This window comes from Gymnodraco acuticeps, unplaced genomic scaffold, assembly GCF_902827175.1.
Source record: "Gymnodraco acuticeps unplaced genomic scaffold, fGymAcu1.1, whole genome shotgun sequence".
Taxonomy (NCBI): domain Eukaryota; kingdom Metazoa; phylum Chordata; class Actinopteri; order Perciformes; family Bathydraconidae; genus Gymnodraco; species Gymnodraco acuticeps.
This window is the reverse complement of record NW_022992341.1, coordinates 35,001-62,878: the sequence shown is the minus strand read 5'-3', so window position 1 is coordinate 62,878 and position 27,878 is coordinate 35,001. Positions and strand designations below refer to the sequence as shown.

At 39.1% G+C, this 27,878-nt stretch overlaps 1 protein-coding gene across 1 annotated transcript in view; it reads left to right on the top strand.

Annotated features, from left to right (window-relative positions):
* LOC117541527 (insulin-like growth factor 1 receptor) overlaps positions 1-27,878 on the top strand; it is a gene marked incomplete at its 3' end in the record, with an annotated part of 63,105 nt that overhangs the window by 5,750 nt on the left and 29,477 nt on the right. Inside the window, 2 exon segments of the mRNA XM_034208716.1 lie at positions 13,451-13,486; positions 13,537-14,016. Coding sequence (XP_034064607.1) covers positions 13,451-13,486; positions 13,537-14,016 — 516 coding nt within the window.

The following is a 27,878-nucleotide window of genomic DNA, read 5'->3' as shown; positions in this document are numbered from 1 at the left end:
TTATTTCCAGAATGAAGCATTGTGGACAGAGGCCTGATTTTCCTTTTTAGTTGCGTATATATCGCAATTGTACCAGTCAAAGTAATCGCAACTACGACTGCACGATTAGGAAACAAATGACTTACTGCGATTATTTTTGACTGATATTGCAAATGCGATTCATCATTTTAGAATCATAATTCTCATCTCAAATGACAACAATTACTATGGTATGATTATTAAGAGGATCTGTACCAAACACTTATGTTCTGTTATGTCTGTAGAATACGATTGTAGTCGGGGATATCGCTCCTCCATCTTCATCCAAAATGCTGTTTAAAGGTCACTTATTATGAAAAATCCCCCTTTAAAAAAACAAACAAACAATCATCTCTGAGGGGGCGTGGCCAGAAGCAGCTCATTAGCATTTAAAGCTACAGACACAGAATCAGCACTTGTCTACTAGAGTGCTATTATTGTTGAACAAGAGTATAATAGAGGGACCTTTTTAACACATTTTTAGCTTACTGCCATTTAAATATTGCACTTGTCTTTTCGGGGATTTGAATAGAATTGTATTAATTGTGCAGCCGTACCTGCTGTCTTATAAGTAGAACTGCAAAAAGTGCCCCCCTTAATAAACACATTTTAAAGTGTACCCAGTCATGTCTTGCTGATTGAAGTATACCGCTAAAATATAACAAATAGATTTCTGAATTAAAATAAAAAAGGAAATTGTGCAGCCCTAATCGCAGCTAGTTATTTTTTTACATATCCTAACCCTACTGAGCTCTAAATGTACCTCTTCCATCCGAAACCTTTTGTTTATTTTCGTCACGAGAGTGTAGGGGAAGCACTTCCCATGAAAGAGGTCCATGCTGGCGTAGCTTTGAGGCTCCAGAGGGTGAAACACAAATACCTGTACTTTCTACTTCTCACATGTTGAACTCAAATACCTGTACTTTCTACTTCTCACATGTTGAACACAAATACCTGTACTTTCTACTTCTCACATGTTGAACAAATACCTGTACTTTCTACTTCTTACATGTTGAACACAATACCTGTACTTTCTACTTCTCACATGTTGAACACAAATACCTGTACTTTCTACTTCTTACATGTTGAACACAAATACCTGTACTTTCTACTTCTTACATGTTGAACTCAAATACCTGTACTTTCTACTTCTTACATGTTGAACTCAAATACCTGTACTTTCTACTTCTTACATGTTGAACTCAAATACCTGTACTTTCTACTTCTTACATGTTGAACTCAAATACTTGTACTTTCTACTTCTCTCATTTTCCAAACAGCTGGTTCCTTTAGTCTGAATGTGTGTTTGATGCGTGATCATTATTATTTAGAGTCATTGCGTGCCTATTGATTTGAACACGATCCGTGTATCCATCATTTCCTGGTCTTCTCTAAAGAAGAGGGACCAATGGAAACGTTGTCATGTTGCCGTTGTTCAGCATGGAAACATTCATTAGCTAACAATGACATTATTGTTCTATTAATATAAAGGGAGGTCAGGTACTCTTTAAAGCAGCTGCTAGTTATGGGTACTTTTTACTGAAGTACATTTCAAAGCCTCTTTACTTTGACTTGAGTAAAGAAGTTTAGTCAGTACTTCTACTTTTAACAGAGTATTTTTAAACACGAGTATCTGTACTTCTACTTGAGTAAAGGATGTGTGTACTTTTGCCATATCTGCTTTCTGCAGGTGTTGGATTGCATTAGCGGTTATGTGCTGCTGACAGTGTGACAAGTAGATTACAGAGAAAGACATACCAGCACCCTGCCTGCCTTAAATCACTCCAAAGGCATTTCATAACACTCACCAGAGGCTCTCTGCAGAGAAGAAATCAGCAGTTGTGGTAGAAAAGCTTCTTTTTTATGTGAGAACCGAATTATCCTCAATTAAAATGAAAGAAAAGCAAAACAAGTTAATTATTTTCTAGCTGGGTGTACAGTACAAGCCACAAACTCCAGTGTGCTTTGGAAAGGGTTTGACAGAGGTCAGCCGTAGTAAAGTTTGTACTTTGGTTATATTTGGTGTCTGTAGAGTTTACTGTGTTAAAACAAGCTTTAGGGGAAAGAATTATAGGGCGAAATTAAACTTGTTTTCGCTAGTTTGCTTACTCAATTTGCACGAAAGGGCCATCTTTTTTAGTTTTGTGTTGTGTGTTTCAGTGAGGAGATCTGTGTCTTTCTAACACATTTTGGTTGGTGTTTCGTTGATTGTTGTATGTAAAAAATGATCATGGACCAGTTGGAGGAAAGTGGCAGATCTTTAATGTGTCTAAAATGTGTTAGTAAAGAGGACAGATGCTTATGTTCAGGTGTATATCAGTATGTAGTGTCTCTACTTTAAAGAGTCCTCTCCTGCTGATGTTCAGGTGTTTATCAGTATGTAGTGTCTCTACTTTAAAGAGTCCTGTCCTGCTGATGTTCAGGTGCATATCAGTATGTAGTGTCTCTACTTTAAAGAGTCCTCTCCAGCTGATGTTCAGGTGTATATCAGTATGTAGTGTCTCTACTTTAAAGAGTCCTCTCCTGCTGATGTTCAGGTGTATATCAGTATGTAGTGTCTCTACTTTAAAGAGTTATCTCCTGCTGATGTTCAGGTGTATATCAGTATGTAGTGTCTCTACTTTAAAGAGTCCTCTCCTGCTGATGTTCAGGTGTATATCAGTATGTAGTGTCTCTACTTTAAAGAGTCCTCTCCTGCTGATGTTCAGGTGTATATCAGTATGTAGTGTCTCTACTTTAAAGAGTTCTCTCCTGCTGATGTTCAGGTGTATATCAGTATGTGGTGCCTCTACTTTAAAGAGTCCTCTCCTGCTGATGTTTAGGTGTATATCAGTATGTAGTGTCTCTACTTTAAAGAGTCCTCTCCAGCTGATGTTCAGGTGTATATCAGTATGTGTGCCTCTACTTTAAAGAGTCCTCTCCAGCTGATGTTCAGGTGTATATCAGTATGTGGTGCCTCTACTTTAAAGAGTCCTCTCCTGCTGATGTTCAGGTGTATATCAGTATGTAGTGTCTCTACTTTAAAGAGTCCTCTCCTGCTGATGTTCAGGTGTATATCAGTATGTGGTGCCTCTACTTTAAAGAGTCCTCTCCAGCTGATGTTCAGGTGTATATCAGTATGTGGTGCCTCTACTTTAAAGAGCCCTCTCCAGCTGATGTTCAGGTGTATATCAGTATGTAGTGTCTCTACTTTAAAGAGTCCTCTCCTGCTGATGTTCAGGTTTATATCAATGTAGTGTCTCTACTTTAAAGAGTCCTCTCCTGCTGATGTTCAACCTATATAACACACTTCATGAAAAGGGAAAACCCCCAAAAGCACAATAGGGCCTCTTTAAATATTGTCCTTAAAGATTAAAAAGAGATTTTGCTTCCCTTTCTCTGAGCTGTGCTTAAAGATTGCTGTGACATCAGGAATTGTAATACCCATTACATACAGGAGATGCGGGTAAAGGAACATTTGCATCTGAGGTGAACTTTACCACAGCTGAGCTCAGCTTTCTTCACCTTAGATATTCTGTCACCGTGACAGAAACACATTTCCTCTCTTAAGGTATGAAAAGCTGATCATTTAACTTCCTCAAAAAGAAATATGCATACAACATTTCTGATGGTTTGCATGAGTAATAAGTCATTTAATGAATCTGTCTGATGAGTAAACCTGAGAGAACATAACCTCGACTGTCCATTTCCACTCATTACTTTGTGTGAAGATGTTCTTTCCTAAAGGCTTTCCATTTTAATAATACTCCCAGTATTTATTCTGCTTTACTAAACAGACCTGGGGATACTTTGACCTTGGAAATATGTTGAATACCACACTGTCGCACCATCCTCCCATCATTCAACCACAAGGCAAACATCTACAGTCTAGTCCAATGATATACCTCCACAGGAATGAGTCATAAAATAAGTAGACATTTTACCACTTCGAGGTCCCTTGTCTCAACGTCAGTGTTTTTTAAGAACATATTTTTGGTTAGATGCCTGTCGGTTGAAGAGCATCAGTAATAATACCCCATTGGTGAAGTGGAATAAAAAAAGTTGGTTGCTAACAAGTGTCTAAATGAGACAGCTAAACGTCAGCAAGCCCAACATTAGCCACCTTTAGCTTAGCGGTGGTGGCGTGAAGTCATGTGACCGTGCTGTAGTTCCTTTATAGCCCATCATTAGCCACCTTTAGCTTAGCGGTGGTGACGTGAAGTCATGTGACCGTGCTGTAGTTCCTTTATAGCCCAACATTAGCCACCTTTAGCTTAGCGGTGGTGACGTGAAGTCATGTGACCGTGCTGTAGTTCCTTTATAGCCCAACATTAGCCACTTTTAGCTTAGCGGTGGTGACGTGAAGTCATGTGACCGTGCTGTAGTTCCTTTATAGCCCATCATTAGCCTCCTTTAGCTTAGCGGTGGTGACGTGAAGTCATGTGACCGTGCTGTAGTTCCTTTATAGCCCAACATTAGTCACCTTTAGCTTAGCGGTGGTGACGTGAAGTCATGTGACCGTGCTGTAGTTCCTTTATAGCCCATCATTAGCCACCTTTAGCTTAGCGGTGGTGACGTGAAGTCATGTGACCGTGCTGTAGTTCCTTTATAGCCCAACATTAGCCACTTTTAGCTTAGCGGTGGTGACGTGAAGTCATGTGACCGTGCTGTAGTTCCTTTATAGCCCATCATTATCCTCCTTTAGCTTAGCGGTGGTGACGTGAAGTCATGTGACCGTGCTGTAGTTCCTTTATAGCCCAACATTAGCCACCTTTAGCTTAGCGGTGGTGACGTGAAGTCATGTGACCGTGCTGTAGTTCCTTTATAGCCCATCATTATCCTCCTTTAGCTTAGCGGTGGTGACGTGAAGTCATGTGACCGTGCTGTAGTTCCTTTATAGCCCATCATTAGCCACCTTTAGCTTAGTGGTGGTGACGTGAAGTCATGTGACCGTGCTGTAGTTCCTTTATAGCCCATCATTAGCCACCTTTAGCTTAGCGGTGGTGACGTGAAGTCATGTGACCGTGCTGTAGTTCCTTTATAGCCCATCATTAGCCACCTTTAGCTTAGCTGTGGTGACGTGAAGTCAGGTGACCGTGCTGTAGTTCGTTTATAGCCCATCATTAGCCACCTTTAGCTTAGCGGTGGTGACGTGAAGTCATGTGACCGTGCTGTAGTTCCTTTATAGCCCATCATTAGCCACCTTTAGCTTAGCTGTGGTGACGTGAAGTCAGGTGACCGTGCTGTAGTTCCTTTATAGCCCAACATTATTTTTTTACTTCAGAAATCATAAAGTGGTGTTAATATGTGAAGATTATCTTTTTGTGCATCTGACTCAACATCTGCTGTTCACGGCTAAAAGAACGATCCCAATTTGTTAGATATCATGTTCTTAATCAATATCAAACATTTGGAAACACCAGATGTTGACAATTTGCAACATAGCAAACCATCACACATTTGAATATAATGATCTAATAACGCTATCTTTGAGAATATGAATTAGTGATGGATTTATGAGATTAATCCCACGTTTAGAGGTCTGGGAATCATTTCCATTACCGGATGAAAAGTTCAGGGAGTTCTTTTGGAAATTAAACATTATTCCACGTCAGGAAAAGTGTAGTTTGTGAATAAATACCATATATATGTAATGGGGAACAACAGATCTTAGTATTAGCATCAATACTGTGCTATAATATTCTGCATTGAGAGTTTTACTGGTCTTACAGATTTGCATTTATAGTCAGTTTTTGCAATCTGTCTATTCTGAATGTAAGAGGAAACGGTACATTTGTTATTTGTTATGCTTATTTTCTAAGATTATACAGTGGTTTGTTCAGCCCTGGGGTGTGACACATTGATCTAGATCGAGGTTTCTCCCTTTAGGCTTTTGGGTAATCGCTTTAAGAAAACCATATAACACCATTTTAGTTTGTTTAAAAAAAGCAAATGTAAAACAAACATCTTATCAGCAGCTGAATATTATTTTAGATGTGATTAGGCATGTTTAAGTTCTGCATGGCAATTTATTTTGCATATTTATTTGCATTTCCTCCCTTTGGTGGTGTTTTTAGATGGGCCTGTAATGTTTATTTTACAATAACTTGACTTGTTTTTTATTTCTATTTACTATTCCCATGTTTAAGATCCCCCAGAAAGGGATGCAAAAAACACAAATAAAACGTAAAGTCATTAAAATATGTATATATATATATATATATATATATATATATATATATATATATGATAAAGTACCGTAAACATTAACATCACCAAACTTAATAAAGCTTCAACAGGTGCTTTTAGGAAATCAATACTAGAAACATAACAGCATACATTTTGTATTACATTTTTGGCAAGTAATTTGGTTAATGTTGTGACTACCCGATCCGCATTGCGCATGTGCGAGATGGTCCGCCACATTGGACAACTCCATACGGCAACCCAAATAGGACATAAAGACGTCTAGACGGATACAAATAAAAATCTTTTAATGTGATTTTAAATAAATGAAGGACATTCACAGTTAATGTAATTAGATATAAATTAGGGATGTCCCGATCACCTTTTTTTGCTCCCGATCCGATTCCGATCATTTGATTTGACAATCTGCCGATACCGATTTTTCCCGATCCGATGTTATGCAATGCATTAAGAGGAAAAAAGGTGACAGATAACGGCTGGCCATCCAACGCGAGGAATTCAGCTATCTTGGCTGTTATTCTTTTGGCCTTTTCACTGTTCTGGGGCCGTTTCTCTTTAATAATAACAATTAATTCCTTACATTTATTATAGCGCTTTTTCAATGACTCAAAGCGCTTTACATAAACACACATTACACATATAATACGCCTTGCAAACATTGCATCTGGCTGTTACACTGCCTTCGCTTTCAATTTTATAATACTTCCAAACTGCTGACATTTTCTCTGTCCCGACTCCGAGTCACCAGCTGAACGTAGCCTCTCGTTAGCTTGCTGCTACTATTAGTCACTGCGCCCACTCTGTTGCCAGATTTGAGAGAAATAAGCAACCAGGTCTGAACAAGCCCAACAGAAGCAACAGATACATGATGTTGTGTAATTTTTAAACCAAAACTAAGTCCTCAGGATGGACTTTAAGACGTGAACATGGTCATTTTTGTTTTGTAACATTAAATAAAATAATAAAAATATTTTATTAAAAAAAAATTCCCGATCCCCGATTTTTTTTCTCCGATTCCGATCTTTTGAAAATCACGTAATCGGCTCCGATCCCCGATCACGTGATCGGATCGGGACATCTCTAATTCACAGTAAATATGTCTTCAGTATGATAGCTGTCAGAAGTTAAATTCATTTCTCACTTATTCTGACAATGGACTTAACCCAATACAAGACCCAATAAAAGGAGTTGTTAAACAATAGTGAAGTCACGTTGTAATAACAATAACTCATCTCTCTCGTTCAGATTAATATTGTCGTTTTTTTTGTTTTCTTTTTCTGCTTTGCCAAACGCCACTGTGTCCTATTTGAGTTGCCGTATGTAGTTGTCATATATGTCGGACCATCTCGCACATGCGCAATGCGGATCGGGTAGTCACAAATGTATCCACGAATTGAAGAAAATACCGTTTTCTTTGTCCGCAAACCATCCTTTCTTGAACTTTGATGCTATACAATTGGTATTTTTTAACAGTATTTAACCGGATGAAGGATTTTAGTCACGGACTTCTTAAGTTATCAGAGCAACAAGCTGAGCTAGCTCGCTTATCCTGCTGTGATCTGATCAAGAATGGTTGTGATTGGGTGGTTGGCTGTGCATGCAGAGCCTGCATGTCACTCACTCCAGTACCCTGACATGAGAGCCCGCGCCAGTTTTCCTTTGTAGCAAGCAGCAAAAATAATTGTAACATGATGTCTTTGAGTTAATTTGCCTACTTATATCGCACGTCCTAAAAAATAAAAAAATGGCACGTCCCTGCGCATAACGTGATTATCGTCACGACACGATATATTGTGCAGCCCTAATGTGGAGTGTTGATGTGGAGCCGTAAAGCTCGGGTGATGCTCAGCTGTCAGGATAGTGTTGTGCTAGTCCTGCTTGTTTTTCCCACACTGTCACACTGATACAGTAAAGCTTTATAGCGTTGCAGCGGGAGTGTGATAACCTGTTAGCAGCTGGGTGAGAGTTTCATTTAGATTTCATTTAATGTCATTTAGGTTATATTTTTCCCACACTCCCCTGTGTCACTGATACAGTAAACCTATAAAGCGATTTCTATTTACTATACCCAGTTTAAAACCTACAAAAAGGAGATCAAAACACAAATAAATATAAATAAATTAAGGTAATTGAGAAACACCAAACACATCAATATCACTCAATCAGGGGCTACAGGAAAAACAAGCTTAAACATATAAGATGTGTGCAGGTCCTGCTTGTTTTTTCCCACACTGTGTCACTGATACAGTAAAAGTTTATAGCGTTGCAGCAGGAGTGTGATAACCTGTTAGCAGCTGGGTGAGAGTTTCCATGACTCCGAGCGTCTGAAGTCTGAGCCTCCTCACAGAGAGATAATGGCCTCCATGTTTCTGAGCTGCTCCGGGCGCTGGGTTGTTTGAGCAGTGGTTCTCAACGAGTGGATGTGCGAGTCTGCCTTTTTATTTAATACAAGACAAATATGCCTTTATTTAATACAGTTCCATTTTGATTCTAGAAACTTGATGACCATCATTTAAAAAAGCATACTTTAGTTCTGTGAAGGGATATATTCTGCCTTGCATGGCACTAACAATGTTGTGGTTTTGTTCCCATAGAATAGAATATATCTTTATTGTCATCATACAAAGTACAACAACATTTCTTTGGGAACTCTCACTGCAGACTACATTTACTGAAAATGTATGTGCTGTTCTTCACTTTACTTTAAAGTGGATGCTGAGAAGCTTATATTTTACTAAGAAGAATTGAAGGATGAACCCCTCTCTAATGGTCACACATGCAGAGCACACACAGTGACATGTGTTCTCTGCTTTTAACCCATCCTAGCACCAGGAGTCTAGCACTAGGAGCAGTGGGCAGCTATTGTACAGCGCCCGGTGAGCAATGGGAGTGAGGGGGGAAGGGGATTGTCCGGTGCCTTGCTCAAGGGCACCACGGCAGGGCAGGAGGTGAACTGGGACCTCTCCAAGTAGCAGTCCACACTCCATATTTAGGTCTGGTCGGGGACTTGAACCGGCGACCCTACGGCTCTCAGTCCAAGCCCCTACGGATTGAGCCGCTGCACTATTTTTGGTGAAATAGATGTGAGTGGTTCAGACCTTTGGGTCGTGATTTATTGACGAAGAAAAAGAGTGGGTCCTGAGGCCGGTTGAGAACCACTGGTTTAGACTTTAGAGCACACAGCTGTCATCACCCGAGTGTTTTTACCCCAACATGTGTCCTGATGCTGGTTCACTATCAGTCTGCTTTTACATTTGGCTTTCAGGTGTTTTCAGATCAAAGTCTTTCTTTGTCTGAATAGAGTTTTGTGTCTCAGTAAATGTGAAAATTAACATAAATATATGCTTTTTACAATTTGTCCTCTTCAAAGGGAAGACTGCAGTGCTTTTGTTTTCGGTCCTTTGATCATAAAGCACTAATTTTCACTTCTGATGTAAGTGTTTAAATTCAGTACATCATACATAGTGCATGCAAACACGGCTACAGACTGATCAGATGGGGGGTGCTACACTGATTTAAAACTTCCTTTTCAAACCATTTTTAGCAGGCTGGGTCTGTCAGTCTTACAACTAAAGCTTGACTTCAAATCTTGCAATAAGTAATGGATGCAGTGTTTCCCCTATATAGAAATAGCGCAGCTATATATTATTAATAAAAATAAATGGTTGACCCTTTTTCGTTTTTGATTGTTTTTGATGGGTGTATTTCTGTTAAATCTTGAGACATTGCCACTGTATGTACTGGCAGGGCCGATTTTTTACATAGGCGCTGTAAGTGATGAAAGTGGGGGATGTTGGCTTATCAGAGAGATACAAAAAATATGCATAAATTAATACATCTTAACTGGTAAAATAAGATATAAATGAACAACAAAAATCAAATAAGTTACATGTATTTGTTATTGGCGATGGTAGGTTATTGGTTATGTTCACATACTTATTTGATTATTAAAATGTAAACCGATCCTTTTTCATATGGGTGTTTTAAAGTTGTACCCCCTAGATCAGGTCTCTAGTGATTGGGCTCAAAGTGCACCAGATTGAAGCATTTTACTTTAAAATGTTCAATCTTCCCGGGGGGACATACCCCCGGACCCCCCTAGAGGATGTGACATCCACCCCCCAATTCAAACATGTTCATACAATACTGAATACATTTGAAGCCATGTTGACGTATATCACCTATGTCAATACGTTTCTGTATTTGTTGTGTATTTGTCTTTTGTAGAGATTTTTCATTTATTCTTTATAAATTCTCGCCTAGGGCATCAAATAGTCTAGAACCGGCCCTGGTGCTAGGCCTCAAGAGCCTTTCTTGTGCTGACACATAGAAACAAATTGGCGGGGCGCACTTCGCTCGCGCACACACTCAAAAATTCCACGCACTCCGCACTCACATAATGCTGGGCCTTAGCACCACTGCTATGACTCCATCCTAGGGGAAACACTGGGATGTATTGCAATTTGACGGTATATTCATGGTCTCCAGAGGATGAATCCTACCAACTTCAGCTGGCATTTGAAACTTTCATTATCTCAGGATTTGATTGGATTTCCATTCTTGGAATTACAATGTTGCTCTTAATAATTCCTCATTTAGTGTGCAGGGGTGCACAGTGCAGCATAGTGGAGTAGGGGTACGCTTTTTCTATTTGCTATGACAGAAACCCCCAAAAAGACAAATCCTGAGACAAAAGCAAACATTTATTTATTTTACTACCGTTTTTGAATATTTCTCAGTGAGTTCAAGATTGTGTTTTTATATTTAACTCGTTTCTGAAGCAGCTGCGTGTTTCTCCGAATGGAAGGACCGTTGTTGCACGTTTGCCCCGGTCAGCCATCGTTGGAATAAAGCACCACTTAAATATTAAACCTTTGTTGAATAGAGAATGACGATCCCTTAGTTCTTGTAAAGCATGATTCATTTTGTCCTTTGATCGTGTGTGTGTGTGTGTGTGTGTGTGTGTGTGTGTGTGTGTGTGTGTGTGTGTGTGTGTGTGTGTGTGTGGTGTGTGTGTGTGTGTGGTGTGTGTGTGTGTGTGTGTGTGTGTGTGTGTGTGTGTGTGTGTGTGTGTGTGTGTGTGTGTGTGTGTGTGGTGTGTGTGGTGTGTGTGTGTGTGGTGTGTGTGTGTGGTGTGTGTGTGTGTGTGTGTGTGTGTGTGTGTGTGTGTGTGTGTGTGTGTGTGTGTGTGTGTGTGTGTGTGTGTGTGTGTGTGTGTGTGTGTGTGTGTGTGTGTGTGTGTGAAGAAGAGCGAGAATAGGCTAAAAGCAGAGCAATGTAAACTTTATGGAGCTGCTTACCCCGGGTTGAAGAGAGCGTGACTCAAGTGTTTACTTTGTCTCGCCATGTTAAAGGAGCATTGGAAAGGCAAACACATTCGGTCAACAACAGCGCAGCTTTAGTGTTCTGTCAATATTGAAAATAAATGTATGAAAACAAACATCTTTTGAAAAACATCACTATTTCAGAACATGGTTTTGTTAGTTGGTACATTAGACGGGTATTAATGCAAATAGGTGAAGACATTTCAAGGTGTTCTGTTTAATGAAACTGTAATTTTCCATGTGGAGACCATTAAATGAACGTATACAGCATAAAGAATGTATGAGAATACAGCAAATTAGGTGTTTTACACATTACATAACATGCTTTTAGGGGTTCCCCTTTCCTTTAGTGTGTTCTATATGTTTTAGTGCATGTAAATGGGCTGCAAAGGCTAAAATGTTGTTGTCAGTCTCACAAATGTAGATATTCAGCTTTTTTCTATATTATTTCATTTCAAAATCAGGCTGCACAAATAGGTTACATGTGTTTTATTCTGCGATACATTGGTACTCAGGCAGAGTATTCTTTCGTTAGTTAATACAGTCAATACATTTAAAAGCTTCACTTTAACTGTAACTATGCCTTTGGATGTTTAGCTCAATTTGTTGAAATAAAAGAATATATTTATAATTCAGCAAGCAGTGCACGAAACGCATGAAAATGGCAAAACTAAGTGCACTGAATAACTTTCTAATTGATATCCTTATCATGGTGTTTACCAACGTATCACAAATTCTCCTCATATCAAGGAGCTCTTTATTAAACTGAATAGTTTTTTTTGGACAAAACCAAAGACTTTAGCGGACTTTTCAAACAGTTTAAAAAATATATTATAATTCGCTCTCAGAGCCCTTAATCTTCTCTTCCTCTTCCCTCCCTGCAGTCTGCGGCCCCACTATTTAAGGGATATCTTTATCATGGTTTTTACTAACGTCATTACAAATTATCCTTATATCAAGGAGTTGTTTTTTTTCATCATCCTTAGGCGCTTTCACACCGGAGTACTTTTCCCAGGAATAGTTCCGATAGTTCCTGGGATTTTGCGTTCACACCAAAAAGATCTGGAACTAGAACTTTTTTTTGCAAACCTTGTAGTCCCTGCTAGAGAGGGGGTACTTTCCTGGGGAGAAAAAGGTTCCAATTTCTGATTGGCTGGGCGAATTGCAAACCACGCCCCGTAAAACTCTGAAAAGTTTTTGTGAAGCCGCCATTTTATTTGCTTGCATTAGCATTATTCGCATTAGCATTAGCCCCGCGCACCAACGGAGAGAGACTAACTTACAGCAACACAAAATAAAACATGGGAGCGGTGGAGATGAGGAGGTGTCGGCGTTTCTGGCGATTTACTCAGAAGTAAATCGCCCAACTTCGGGGACTTCCTGCCGGGGACTTCGGGTGGCAGGATACGCCGTGAAGTGGTTTGCGGCCTGCCAGTAAACCCAAAGCAGAAGAAGAGGAAGTGACGTCAGCGGCTCCCTCAGGGACTTATTCCGGTTGCGATTTACTAGATAGTTCCAGGAATTCAAAGTTCCGGGAACTATTCCTGGGAAAAGTACTTGGTGTGAAAGCGCCTCTTGACTTTAGTGGACTTTTCAAACTGTTCTTTTTGACATTTTTCATACTAAACTGCCTTGACCGTATTGTTCTTGTATTCTTATGGTAATGTTGTATTGTTTTGTGAGTGTTCTGTTCAATGTATCATAGGTCCAATTTATAGTCACTTTATATATTATATTAAAAGTTTTTAGCTTTTATTGTCAAAATTATACTTATACGGTCTGGGAATGCTTGGAATTTCGCTGTACTCTGTGTAGTGACAATAAAGGAATCTAATCTGAACAAATACTCGATGAATCCAGAAACGATCCTAATATTCGCCCTCACACCCTCATAATCTTCTCTCTGTCTTCCCTTCCTGCAGTCTGTGGCCCCAGCATCGACATCGGGAACGACATCAGTGAGTTCAGGCGTCTGGAGAACTGCACGGTGGTGGAAGGATACCTGCAGATCTTGCTCATCGGCGACAAAAACAACACAACATCAACCAGGAGTTCTTCCGCTCGCTCAGCTTCCCAAAGCTCACCATGGTCACCGACTACCTGCTGCTGTTCCGCGTCTCCGGCCTCGACAGCCTCAGCACGTTGTTTCCAAACCTCGCCGTCATCCGTGGGCGAAACTTATTCTACAACTACGCCCTGGTGATCTTCGAGATGACCAGTCTGAAGGACATCGGGCTTCTCAACCTGAGGAACATCACGAGAGGCGCCATTCGGATCGAGAAAAACCCCGAGCTCTGCTACCTGGACTCTGTTGATTGGTCTCTTATTCTGGACGCCGAGTTCAACAATTACATCGCCGGGAACAAACAGTCGAAGGAGTGCAGCGATGTTTGTCCGGGCATCATGGAGAACAGCCCTCAGTGCAGCAAGACCATGTTCAACAACAACTACAACTACCGCTGCTGGAACTCCAACCACTGCCAGAAAGGTAAGAGGCCGTCGTCACACTCTTTGTTTGTCTGAATAGAGTTTTCGGTCTCAGTAAAGGGAAGATGCCCCTCGTAATGGGGTGGGCCTGGGGCTGGGTTGGGTACATTGCGACAGTTTGACTTATTTGTGTAGGTTTATTGATTTTCCTTTGGGGTGTCAGTCAGGTCTCTCTCCTGACATTTAAGATTTGAATAGTCACAGTTGAGTAAGTCGGTACTGCACAAAGGTGTATACAACTCATAGCAAACACCCAACATTGAATGACATTAGAAAAGATATAACTCAAAATGATTCTGTATCACGAATATATTTCAAATATCCCACAAAACAAACCCAACAGTTCACAATTAAATCCAAAGAGGTCTCACTCACTCATTTAACTTCTGATGAACGTGTTTAAATTCAGTTCATCATGAAAACACTGCTTGACCAAGAATCAACACGACACTGTTTAAAAATGCCCCTTTGTGTTAGTTGGAAACTCTCCAGCTGTCATCACGATCCTCACCATCGGGGCCTTTTCCCCAAACGTGTCCTGATGCTGGTTCACAATCAGAGCCTGTTTTGACATTTGGCTTTCAGGTGTTTTCAGATCAAAGTCTTTCTTCGTCTGAATACAGTTTTGTGTCTCAGTAAATGTCAAAGTGAACATAAATATGTGCTTTTATACTTTGTTCTCTTCAAAGGGAAGAGAGCGTGCTTTGTTTTCTGTCCTTTGAATCAGAAAAGCACTCCTTTCACTTCTGATGTGAGTTTACATTCAGTCCATCATCGTGCAGCAAACACTGCTCTGGACTTCACCAAGACTCAAAGCTACACCGGTCTTTAGCACTTCATGTTTAAACATTTTGGTTGAGTCCAAACTTAGAAGTTTACAACAGCTAACCGATATATTGCAATTTACTAGAGGTGGGAGAAGTACTCTAGTACTTGAGTAAAAGTAGAAGTACTCGGATCTTGTACTTGAGTAAAATTAGAAGTACTCGGATCTTGTACTTGAGTAAAAGTAGAAGTATAAGTACTCAGATATTTTACTTGAGTAAAAGTAGAAGTACTCAGGTCTTGTACTTGAGTAAAAGTACTCAGGTCTTGTACTCGAGTATAAGTAAAAGTACTCAGATCTTGTACTTGAGTAAAAGTAGAAGTACTCAGGTCTTGTACTTGAGTAAAAGTACTCAGGTCTTGTACTCGAGTAAAAGTAGAAGTAGAAGTACTCAGATATTTTACTTAAGTAAAGGTAGAAGTACTCGGGTCTTGTACTTGAGTAAAAGTAAAAGTACTCAGATCTTGTACTTGAGTAAAAGTAGAAGTACTCAGGTCTTACTTGAGTAAAAGTAGAAGTACACAGATCTTGTACTTGAGTGAAAGTAGAAGTACACAGATCTTGTACTTGAGTGAAAGTAGAAGTACACAGATCTTGTACTTGAGTGAAAGTAGAAGTACACAGATCTTGTACTTGAGTGAAAGTAGAAGTACACAGATCTTGTACTTGAGTGACAGTAGAAGTACACAGATCTTGTACTTGAGTGAAAGTAGAAGTACACAGATCTTGTACTTGAGTGAAAGTAGAAGTACTCAGGTCTTACTTGAGTAAAAGTAGAAGTACACAGATCTTGTACTTGAGTGAAAGTAGAAGTACACAGATCTTGTACTCCAGTTGAAGTAGAAGTACACAGATCTTGTACTCCAGTAGAAGTAGAAGTACACAGATCTTGTACTTTAGTAAAGTAGAAGTACTCAGATCTTGTACTTGAGTAAAAGTACTCAGATCTTGTACTTGAGTAAAAGTAAAAGTACTCAGGTCTTGTACTTGAGTACAAGTAAAAGTACTCAGGTCTTGTTCTTGAGTAAAAGTACTCAGGTCTTGTACTCGAGTAAAAGTAGAAGTAGAAGTACTCAGATATTTTACTTAAGTAAAGGTAGAAGTACTCGGGTCTTGTACTTGAGTAAAAGTAAAAGTACTCAGATCTTGTACTTGAGTAAAAGTAGAAGTACTCAGGTCTTGTACTTGAGTAAAAGTAAATGTACTCAGATCTTGTACTTGAGTAAAAGTAGAAGTACACAGATCTTGTACTTGAGTGAAAGTAGAAGTACGCAGATCTTGTACTTGAGTAATAGTAGAAGTACACAGATCTTGTACTTGAGTGAAAGTAGAAGTACACAGATCTTGTACTTGAGTAAAAGTAGAAGTACACAGATCTTGTACTTGAGTGAAAGTAGAAGTACTCAGATCTTGTACTTGAGTAAAAGTAGAAGTACTCAGATCTTGTACTTGAGTGAAGTAGAAGTACTCAGATCTTGTACTTGAGTAAAAGTAGAAGTACACAGATCTTGTACTTGAGTGAAAGTAGAAGTACACAGATCTTGTACTTGAGTAAAAGTAGAAGTACTCAGATCTTGTACTTGAGTAAAAGTAGAAGTACCAGAGTGTAGGAATACTCTGTTACAGTAAAAGTCCTGCATTCAAAATGTTCCTCAAGTAAAGTAGAAAGTATTCTCATCTAAATATAGTGAAAGTAGCGACAGTGAAAGTAGTCATTGTGCAGATTTGTCCATTTCAGAATAATATATATGATATGTTTTATAATGATTGTAATAGTTGCAAATAGAAGGTGCAGACAGTCCAGCCTTCGACTGGTTTGTGGGGATCTGTGAAGTGCGGCTGTGTCCTGAAACCTGTCACTTTAACGGCTTTAGATGTTGTGGTTTGGCTGCGAGGAAAGAGGCAAAGCTTCATTACGTACTTGTGTTCAGGTCTTTGCTGTTTTGTATCTCCCAAGTTAAGAGTAGAGGAAGGAAGAGCAACATGGAGGTATCAGTCGAGGCTGCAATTCACCTCAGAATACGTTGTTGTCGAGCGTGTTTTTATTGTCTGCCAGATGTCAACGTCTGAGATGAGGATATTATGTACTTTCCACATTCTCACTTTGCATCAGGGTTCAGGCAAATATCGGTAACCCTTAAGCTCACAGGGTGGCACGTATCTGGTTCCACTAAAGTGAAATGTAAATATTTTCCCAGCTTAAACAAAGTAAGTAAATGCTCCAGAGTTTAATTAAAGTATGCAGAATGAACAGTGAGTGTGAACTGGCCCTTTGATATCGTGCTTACGACTGGCTGAATTGTTTCCCTGGTGACTGGCGCCTTGCTGCAGACTCGGCATGTTGATGTTTTCAGTCTTGTGATATGGAACTGTCGCAGGACCGGCCTCGATTGCATGTACACACACACACACACACACACACACACACACACACACACACACACACACACACACACACACACACACACACACACACTGCTCTGTGGGTGGTTGGAGTGGCAGAGTGTGGGCATGCTGGGGAAAAAAATAGGAGGTGGAATATGTTGGAGGAAGACATGGGGGGGGGTCAGGTAAAGGTTTCATTTCCACCGTCAGCAGGAAAACACCAGAGAGTCCACAATATACTCAATATATCAATATATCTGGAGGAAACAGGGATTTTAGCCTTACAGACCATTTACATGCACTAAAACATGTATGACACACTACAGGTAAGGGAAAACCTCAAAAAGCAGAACAGGGCCCCTTTAATACTATATACGTCCCACCCCTGACGTTTGACAAGCCTTTACATGCGACAAGTCCACCAATAACAACCAGCAACTGTGACGAATAACACTATTTACATTCATTTGACTCCTTTATGTGACCATTAGTGTTATTCGTATCATCACTTCAATAAGCAGCAATCCCAAATATAAGCTACTAAAACTGGACATGAAGTTCTTTTATTAATATTATTATATAAATGTATATAAAGTGCGAGTCTGACTTGGTGTTGTTTTGGGATCTAATCTGACTATTAATGATAATATTGATGAATATATCAATATGTGGTACCAGCACAAGGCCATCGCTCTGTGTTGAGTCTAAACTACAAACATGTTGTTTTTCACGGAGCCGGTGCTGAAGGAAAGGAAATAGATTTGGATATTATTTGTATATGCCTGCGCTAGTAGTTCTTGTAATAACCGGCTCCCGTGCAACAGCTGCTGCTCCTGCGGTTTCTCTTACTACTGAGTCAACTACTGAGCCCTCTGCTGATCACGTATCTAACTGTTCATCAGAGACTGCACTGACCTCACCACCTTCAAAGAACTCACAAAAACTCACCTCTTCAATCTGGCTTTTAATGTGTGATTGGTTTTGTATTATTTGACTTTAACTATATATTTATTTGTTCTTTTCTTTTCACTATATCTGTAAAGCGTCTTTGAGCACCTGTAAAAGCGCTAACAAAATGAATCTATTATTATTATATTACTTCTAATCCTCCAGCTATTACCACTACAGTTTATTTTAATTGGGCATGAGACGATATAAATAGGTCGTTATGTGATGATCCTGTCCAAAATAAATGCCATTAAAGATGTTATACCTAATACAACTATTACAATTTAACTAAAATATACTGCAATCACTTTATTTTGCATGCAATTAAGGTTGGTGGTGTAAAAATCAATCTTATGTAATTAGGGGTGGACGATATTAGGTCTCCACGATATGCCTTTTCAGAGATATCATATCTATCGTGATACAGAGAGTGAGTGAGTGCTGCCAGTGCAGCGAGTGCACCAGGGTAGGATTTTCACGGCGGCCATGACGGCCATGCCACCATGGCCTGCGTTCCCCTGATACTGTTAAAATCTCGAAGTTGCTTTAAAAGCGTCAGAACAGTGGTTTCTGAACTGCGTTATGCTGCGTTCACAACGGACGCGATGCGAATATTCTCACCCTAACCGCTGGAGTTTCACCGCGGCTGTCAGCTGTGTTTACTCCTGTCACTCAAACAGGACGCGCTGGAGAGGGGGCGGGGCTTATATCTATGTAAATACTGTGGTGGAAACCAACTACGACAAAATTAACCTATTTTACCGTGATTTAATTGTAATACACGTTTCAAACTGATGCCGAAGTAACTACATACTGATCACGGTTAGTAAAAAAAAACAAGCCGTCAGGAATCAGACAGTATTGCACTTCATTTATTGTCTTGGTTGATTCTGTTGGCTTGTATTTTATTTGATCAATAATATTTATATTGTTTTTCCCTTTTGAAACAGATGTTCAGTTATGCTAAAGTCTTTGATTGCACTTGAAGTCTAAAGTTTACATTTTAATTGTTTGGCACTGACTTTTCCTCATTGCTGTTTTATGTTTTACTGAGTTATGTTTTACTCTCCTTTTCCTGTGTATTGATGTTACATCACTGCTAGTGCTGCCGAAAACAGAAAGTGCATTTTTATACTGAGAAACTGTGCCTTGAATATTTTCTTTTATTTAGCAAGAGAGTGCACTTTACTTGGTGAAGAAACCAGTGTTAACGTTTGTTGTAGGGTGTAGGCCTACCTACTTGAACACTGAGGAAGCCATATCAACATTCTTGTTGAATTGTTCATTCAGGGATTCACTGCAGAATCAAAACCAGCTTGATTATTTTGGTCTGTGACTCCTTTTTATTTGAGTTTGTGTTACCTTGTAGGTGCTTGTCCTGTTAAGTAACTTGAAAAATAACCATAATAACCGACATGAAAAACTATCGTGATAAATATCGTCTATCGTGATACTGCTTGAAAAATATCGTGATATTATATTTTTCAATATCGCCCACCCCTACATGTAATCATAAATGATAAAGCACTGCATAGATAAATGTAAGATGTTTTTTAAGTCGGTTTAAGTAGACTAAATATAGCTGAAGTGGAGAACGACCCTGTGAAGATCTAAAACAGCATTGATCTGAAACTACGGCTCTCTCTGCAGAGACTGCATTGTTGGGATATTTATTAGCCAGTTTATTGGAGGAGTCTGGTAGTAAAACCAGGCTTCATTAAAGAGAGGAAGGCCGAAAGCTGGGTGACCAAACAGAGCCGAAGTCGCTCCATTACCTGCAGAGAAGAGGCCGTTTTATATGCTTTACCATCCTGTGTGCAAGTAGCATGCATGTGGCCGTAGAAATAGGCCAGTTTGTTGCTGCTATATGTGTGTTTAATTTGATGTGTGTATCAGCAGGCACTCTGACAATAGAGTGGTGCAGTGAGGATGTATTTCTGTAGGCTTATTCGGAAGGTAGTAAAGCAGGGGTTCCCTGATAAGCTCTGTCGCAAACACACATTTATGATCCTTCAAACAATCGGCAGAAATAAAAAGCTTCACGTCACCACGGCTAAGCTAAAGGTGGCTAATGTTGGGCTATAAAGGAATTACAGCACGGTCACATGACTTCACATCACCACCGCTAAGCTAAAGGTGGCTAATGTTGGGCTATAAAGGAACTACAGCACGGTCACATGATTTCACATCACCACCGCTAAGCTAAAGGTGGCTAATGTTGGGCTATAAAGGAACTACAGCACGGTCACATGACTTCACATCACCACCGCTAAGCTAAAGGTGGCTAATGTTGGGCTATAAAGGAACTACAGCACGGTCACATGACTTCACATCACCACCGCTAAGCTAAATGTGGCTAATGTTGGGCTATAAAGGAACTACAGCACGGTCACATGACTTCACGTCACCACCGCTAAGCTAAAGGTGGCTAATGTTGGGCTATAAAGGAACTACAGCACGGTCACATGACTTCACGTCACCACCGCTAAGCTAAAGGTGGCTAATGTTGGCTATAAAGGAACTACAGCACGGTCACATGACTTCACGTCACCACCGCTAAGCTAAAGGCGGCTCATGTTGGGAATGATTCAGTTTGGTAATCTAATTTTAACCCTAGCAACCCTTAATTTTAAACTGACCAGTGGGATATTTACTGACATATTTTATGTCGTAAAACAACATTTGAAAATATCTTCAGCTTCTCTTAAAGAGGCCATATTATGCATAATTATGCTTTTTGGGGTTTTCCCTCTCTTGTATTTTGTTTTATATTATTTTAGTGAATGTCTGCAAAGGCTAAAATCCCTGTGTTCCCTCTAGAGGGAGTTTCACACCGACACACTTCCCCCAACTTTGTGACGAGGAAACCGTAAGTCGTAAAATGCTGACTCACTCCCGGTTCTTAGGACTCATTCCAGCAGTGCTACTTGTCCTGTATCAAGCCTCAGTAATCTTATTTTAGACCCATTTTTCGAATGTGTGCCTTGTTCACAGGCACCTTTTCTATTCAGAGGCATTTTATCTCCAGACTCCGGTCATTCATCGGATTAATAAACGACGGAAGGGAAAAGTGCAAGCCCTTGTTTTCATTGAGTTGATATAAAAGCAGTCTGGACTCATTCATAAAACTGTTCAAAACCGGGTTCCCTCTCTGGGAAAGTGGAGTGTTTTGTAGTCGTGATTGTGGGGGTTACATTCTGCCGTGTTTACTTCCCTCATTTGTTTTTTTGGAATCTAGTTTGGGTGTTTTGACTCGTTCATAACTCATAGGCTTCATACAACAGAAGAGCCATGTCCGTGCATGCTGGGAAACAAACACACTCCCTCTCTCCCAAACACAGAAACCCACACACACACTCTCTCATTGAACAGCATGGGGGATGTTTTTCCGGTGCTTTGTCTGGTCTGAGGAGATGAAAGCACATCATTAAAGTACAAAGTAGGTCTTCAGGGATTTACTGGAAGGAATTCATGTCTTTTGTTAACCTCTGGCTGCAGGGATTACACATTAAACTTGAGGGGCGGTTACTAGATTAATTTACTCTGCTTGACATGTCAGTGTTTGCTCATTTATATTGAAAGTGTATAGTCGTCATTGTATACAGAGCTGGTCAGGATACAAGCTGAGTGGAAACACATTAATGCCTTTATGTTGAAGGGTTTGAACGTTTCCATCTAACTTCTGATGACTGTATCAGAAATAAAGTTACAGGAGGTAAAGGTAACTTCCTTGGCTTCAAAACAACTATTTATCTGACTTCAATGTGACTTTGGATTGGAATAGGCGATTGTAGTTGTATACGGCATGATTACGTTTTGGAGGAATCATGTGATTTGCTAACAAAACAGCATCTTGTTACAGTGTATCTTGAATTATAGAAACAGTAATAGGAGTTGACTCAAAGCTGTTGATTATAAATGGTACAACAGGTTTATATTTCTGACAGAAATGCCCTATCAGGTACTTTGGCTGACTATAAATCACAATGGCGATGAGTTTAGGACGAGAACTGCAACGATTAATAAACGTATCAATTAGTTGATCATAGGGCTGTACCCGAATATCCGAATATTCGTTTGTTGGAGTACTATTCAGGTTTCAATTTCGTTATTCGGATATTCGTTTTTTTGAATTTATTGAAATCTCCAATATCAACGTAAGAGCTTGTGCCTCTTCGGGGGGTGCTAACACTTAACCATAAACTTTATCGTTTACTTTCTCCGTCTTTATAAGTAGATATTGCTTTTCTCCGTTAATCTCCGTCACATTGTTTCCATAGCAACAACAACTTCCTGTCAACAGCGCTAACTCTCCTTCAAAATAAAAGCATGTCCATACAAAATAGGAAGCCAAGCCAAATTACGCTTAAGACATATACAACTGCAACGAAAGTAACAAACACAATGCGATATCCTTTTCAATTTCAAAGAACACAAATTGGGTTACATTAACAAATAACTATAAAACAACAATACTGTAGAATAACAAAATGAATGCAGTGAATAAAACCGAAATACGGTTCACTGCTGATTACTACGCAGTACGCACCCCCCACGCGCGGGCGGGCCGAATATCCGGAGCCCGAAAAATGGTATTCGGATCAACAGAAATGTAATTGGCAACTATCGATAATAGATTCATGGTCATTTTTCATGCAAAGTGCTGTTTTTAGTCCTGAAAATATGGATTGTTTTGGTCTTTTCAGTTTGTATCATATTAAAGTGAATACTGGGGTTTTAGACATAATTATATTTTGTATAAATATTGTCTTTCAATTAGTTATAATAGTCATTTTTAAAGCTTTCATAATAGTACTCTTTCTTGCTACGTATTCTTCTTTGTGTGCACCATTTATACCAAAGCAAATTCCTTGTATGTGTAAACGTACTTGGTGATGATTCCGATTCTGATTCTGAGATGTAATGAGTGTTAAAGCTTTGTTGTTGATTCACAAGGTTGAAGCCATCAAGAGTGGTTTGTCTATCCAATTAATGCACAGCTTTACCTCCTAATGCTCATATTACACGACAACAGACCGGAGAGACACAATACGTGTCGACACATAAAGACCAGCCCAGGTTTCACCAGGGACAGTATGTGGTGTGAGTACCTTATGTAAGGCCACAGGGGAGAGGTGGAGGTGTTTCTGAGAGGAAATCAAAGATAGGAGGTCAAGTTATCCAGACAGTCTGTGACCCGGTGCTTACGGCTTAAAGAAGCCCGCTGATGTCGTCTAATCTCTTCTGTGATTAGCTCCATACCATCACGTACATCCAGTACACACACACACACACACACACACACACACACACACAACACACACACACACACACACACACACACACACACACACACACACACACACACACACACACACACACACCACACACACACACACACACACACACACACACACACACACTCTCTCTCACACACACACACACACACACACACACACACACACACACACATTACATACACACACACTCACACTACATACACACTCTTCAGAGGTGGGAAGAGTGGAGTACAAATAATTTGTTACTGTACTTAAGTGCATTTCTCTGGTATCAGTACTTTACTCCACTACTTATTTTTCTGACGACTTTTTGCTTTGACTTCTTACATTTTGAACCCAAAACTGTACTTTCTACTTCTTACATGTTGAACTCAAATACCTGTACTTTCTACTTCTTACATGTTGAACTCAAATATCTGTACTTTCTACTTCTTACATGTTGAACCCAAATACCTGAACTTTCTACTTCTTACATGTTGAACACAAATACCTGTACTTTCTACTTCTTACATGTTGAACCCAAATACCTGTACTTTCTACTTCTTACATGTTGAACTCAAATACCTGTACTTTCTACTTCTTACATGTTGAACCCAAATACCTGTACTTTCTACTTCTTACATGTTGAACTCAAATACCTGTACTTTCTACTTCTTACATGTTGATCCCAAATACCTATACTTTCTACTTCTCACATGTTGAACACAAATACCTGTACTTTCTACTTCTTACATGTTGAACACAAATACCTGTACTTTCTACTTCTTACATGTTGAACACAAATACCTGTACTTTCTACTTCTTACATGTTGAACACAAATACCTGTACTTTCTACTTCTTACATGTTGAACCCAAATACCTGTACTTTCTACTTCTTACATGTAGAACACAAATACCTGTACTTTCTACTTCTTACATGTTGAACACAAATACCTGTACTTTCTACTTCTTACATGTTGAACTCAAATACCTGTACTTTCTACTTCTTACATGTTGAACACAAATACCTGTACTTTCTACTTCTTACATGTTGAACCCAAATACCTGTACTTTCTACTTCTTACATGTTGAACTCAAATACCTGTACTTTCTACTTCTTACATGTTGAACACAAATACCTGTACTTTCTACTTCTTACATGTTGAACTCAAATACCTGTACTTTCTACTTCTTACATGTTGAACTCAAATACCTGTACTTTCTACTTCTTACATGTTGAACACAAATACCTGTACTTTCTACTTCTTACATGTTGAACACAAATACCTGTACTTTCTACTTCTTACATGTTGAACACAAATACCTGTACTTTCTACTTCTTAAATGTTGAACACAAATACCTGTACTTTCTACTTCTTACATGTAGAACACAAATACCTGTACTTTCTACTTCTTACATTTTGAACCCAAATACCTGAACTTTCTACTTCTTACATGTTGAACACAAATACCTGTACTTTCTACTTCTTACATGTTGAACTCAAATACCTGTACTTTCTACTTCTTACATGTTGAACTCAAATACCTGTACTTTCTACTTCTTACATGTTGAACCCAAATACCTGTACTTTCTACTTCTTACATGTTGAACACAAATACCTGTACTTTCTACTTCTTACATGTTGAACACAAATACCTGTACTTTCTACTTCTTACATGTTGAACCCAAATACCTGTACTTTCTACTTCTTACATGTTGAACTCAAATACCTGTACTTTCTACTTCTTACATGTTGAACCCAAATACCTGTACTTTCTACTTCTTACATGTTGAACTCAAATACCTGTACTTTCTACTTCTTACATGTTGAACTCAAATACCTGTACTTTCTACTTCTTACATGTTGAACCCAAATACCTGTACTTTCTACTTCTTACATGTTGAACTCAAATACCTGTACTTTCTACTTCTTACATGTTGAACTCAAATACCTGTACTTTCTACTTCTTACATGTTGAACCCAAATACCTGTACTTTCTACTTCTTACATGTTGAACTCAAATACCTGTACTTTCTACTTCTTACATGTAGAACACAAATACCTGTACTTTCTACTTCTTACATGTTGAACCCAAATACCTGTACTTTCTACTTCTTACATGTTGAACTCAAATACCTGTACTTTCTACTTCTTACATGTTGAACCCAAATACCTGTACTTTCTACTTCTTACATGTTGAACACAAATACCTGTACTTTCTACTTCTTACATGTTGAACTCAAATACCTGTACTTTCTACTTCTTACATGTTGAACACAAATACCTGTACTTTCTACTTCTTACATGTTGAACCCAAATACCTGTACTTTCTACTTCTTACATGTTGAACACAAATACCTGTACTTTCTACTTCTTACATGTTGAACTCAAATACCTGTACTTTCTACTTCTTACATGTTGAACACAAATACCTGTACTTTCTACTTCTTACATGTTGAACCCAAATACCTGCACTTTCTACTTCTTACATGTTGAACTCAAATACCTGTACTTTCTACTTCTTACATGTTGAACTCAAATACCTGTACTTTCTACTTCTTACATGTTGAACACAAATACCTGTACTTTCTACTTCTTTACATGTTGAACCCAAATACCTGTACTTTCTACTTCTTACATGTTGAACACAAATACCTGTACTTTCTACTTCTTACATGTTGAACTCAAATACCTGTACTTTCTACTTCTTACATGTTGAACTCAAATACCTGTACTTTCTACTTCTCACATGTTGAACTCAATACCTGTACTTTCTACTTCTTACATGTTGAACTCAAATACCTGTACTTTCTACTTCTTACATGTTGAACTCAAATACCTGTACTTTCTACTTCTTACATGTTGAACACAAATACCTGTACTTTCTACTTCTTACATGTTGAACTCAAATACCTGTACTTTCTACTTCTTACATGTTGAACTCAAATACCTGTACTTTCTACTTCTTACATGTTGAACTCAAATACCTGTACTTTCTACTTCTCTCATTTTCCAAACAGCTGGTTCCTTTAGTCTGAATGTGTGTTTGGTGCGTGATCATTATTCTTTAGAGTCATTGCGTGCCTATTGATTTGAACACGATCCGTGTATCCATCATTTCCTGGTCTTCTCTAAAGAAGAGGGACCAATGGAAACGTTGTCATGTTGCCGTTGTTCAGCATGGAAACATTCATTAGCTAACAATGACATTATTGTTCTATTAATATAAAGGGAGGTCAGGTACTCTTTAAAACAGCTGCTAGTTATGGGTACTTTTTACTGAAGTACATTTCAAAGCCTTTAGCTTAGCGAGGTCGACACTTTAGCTTTCTACGCTTCAAAATATCCTGCTGAACAGAACATGATACGTTCATAAATGTGTGTTTGCAACGGACCTTATTTTCTGCAATGTACCGAAATCCAATGGGAAAATCCCATTGATTATTTTTTATCAGAAATGAATTCCTACCTACAGAAAAAATACCTCAGCACTGCACCACTACTGCCAGAGTGCTTGCTGATACTGGTTAAAAAAATCCAATGGAAAAATCGCACACTTTCCCAGCGTGAGAAAAAAAAACATGGCGGACAGACACCCGATTTATTTTCAGTGGAAAATCCTAAATTGTAGAATAGTTTGGCCGTTAAAATGCTTTTTGATTACATTTCAAGTTTATTTTGTACTTTTAGAATCTTCGTCCAGTGGATTGTTATAATATCTATATCGTGATAGATATTACGAAGATTATTTGAGCTCCATGTTTTTTTTAATACAAAACATTGTATCCATGATGTCACGTCTTGAGAGGGTTATTTGTGAATATACTACGTTTTGCTCTGTCGACCAACGTAGCTATTACACATTTTTTTGTGAGACTGGGTTGGTTTTACAGACAGCAGGAATTTTTTTTGCCAGTCTTTTGAAACTAAGATCCCAACATTTGATGATCACAACTAGTCGTACCCTGACCCAGAACCCAGAGGCCCTCAGGACCGGTAATTATAGGGACTCGCTTTGTAAACCAAGCACATCCATGACTACTTTTAGTGAACACACCCATCTCTGGAATTCCTGGAAGAGAACATTACTGGTTTGGCTGTGTTCAAGTGCCTACTGTAATTATGTGGCCTTTAATTGTGCTGTGTTAACACCGTTAGATTGGGATGAGCTGCGACTCAGATGGATCCATGGTTTATTTTAAAGATCTGAGGCGGGGTTGGAATCGTTTATGTTTTGTTGCAAAGCCTCGTCATTTTAGCCTGCAGGGAATCATACATCGGAGCAGGATCACAATGAAAGAGGTCAAAAAGGCAAGAGTATACTCCTCTAGGTTAGGACTGTAGCTTTGTGTTACACTCATTTAATTGGCTTAACAATTGTCTGTATTTGTCAGGATGAAGAACAAAAACATTTGGTACATT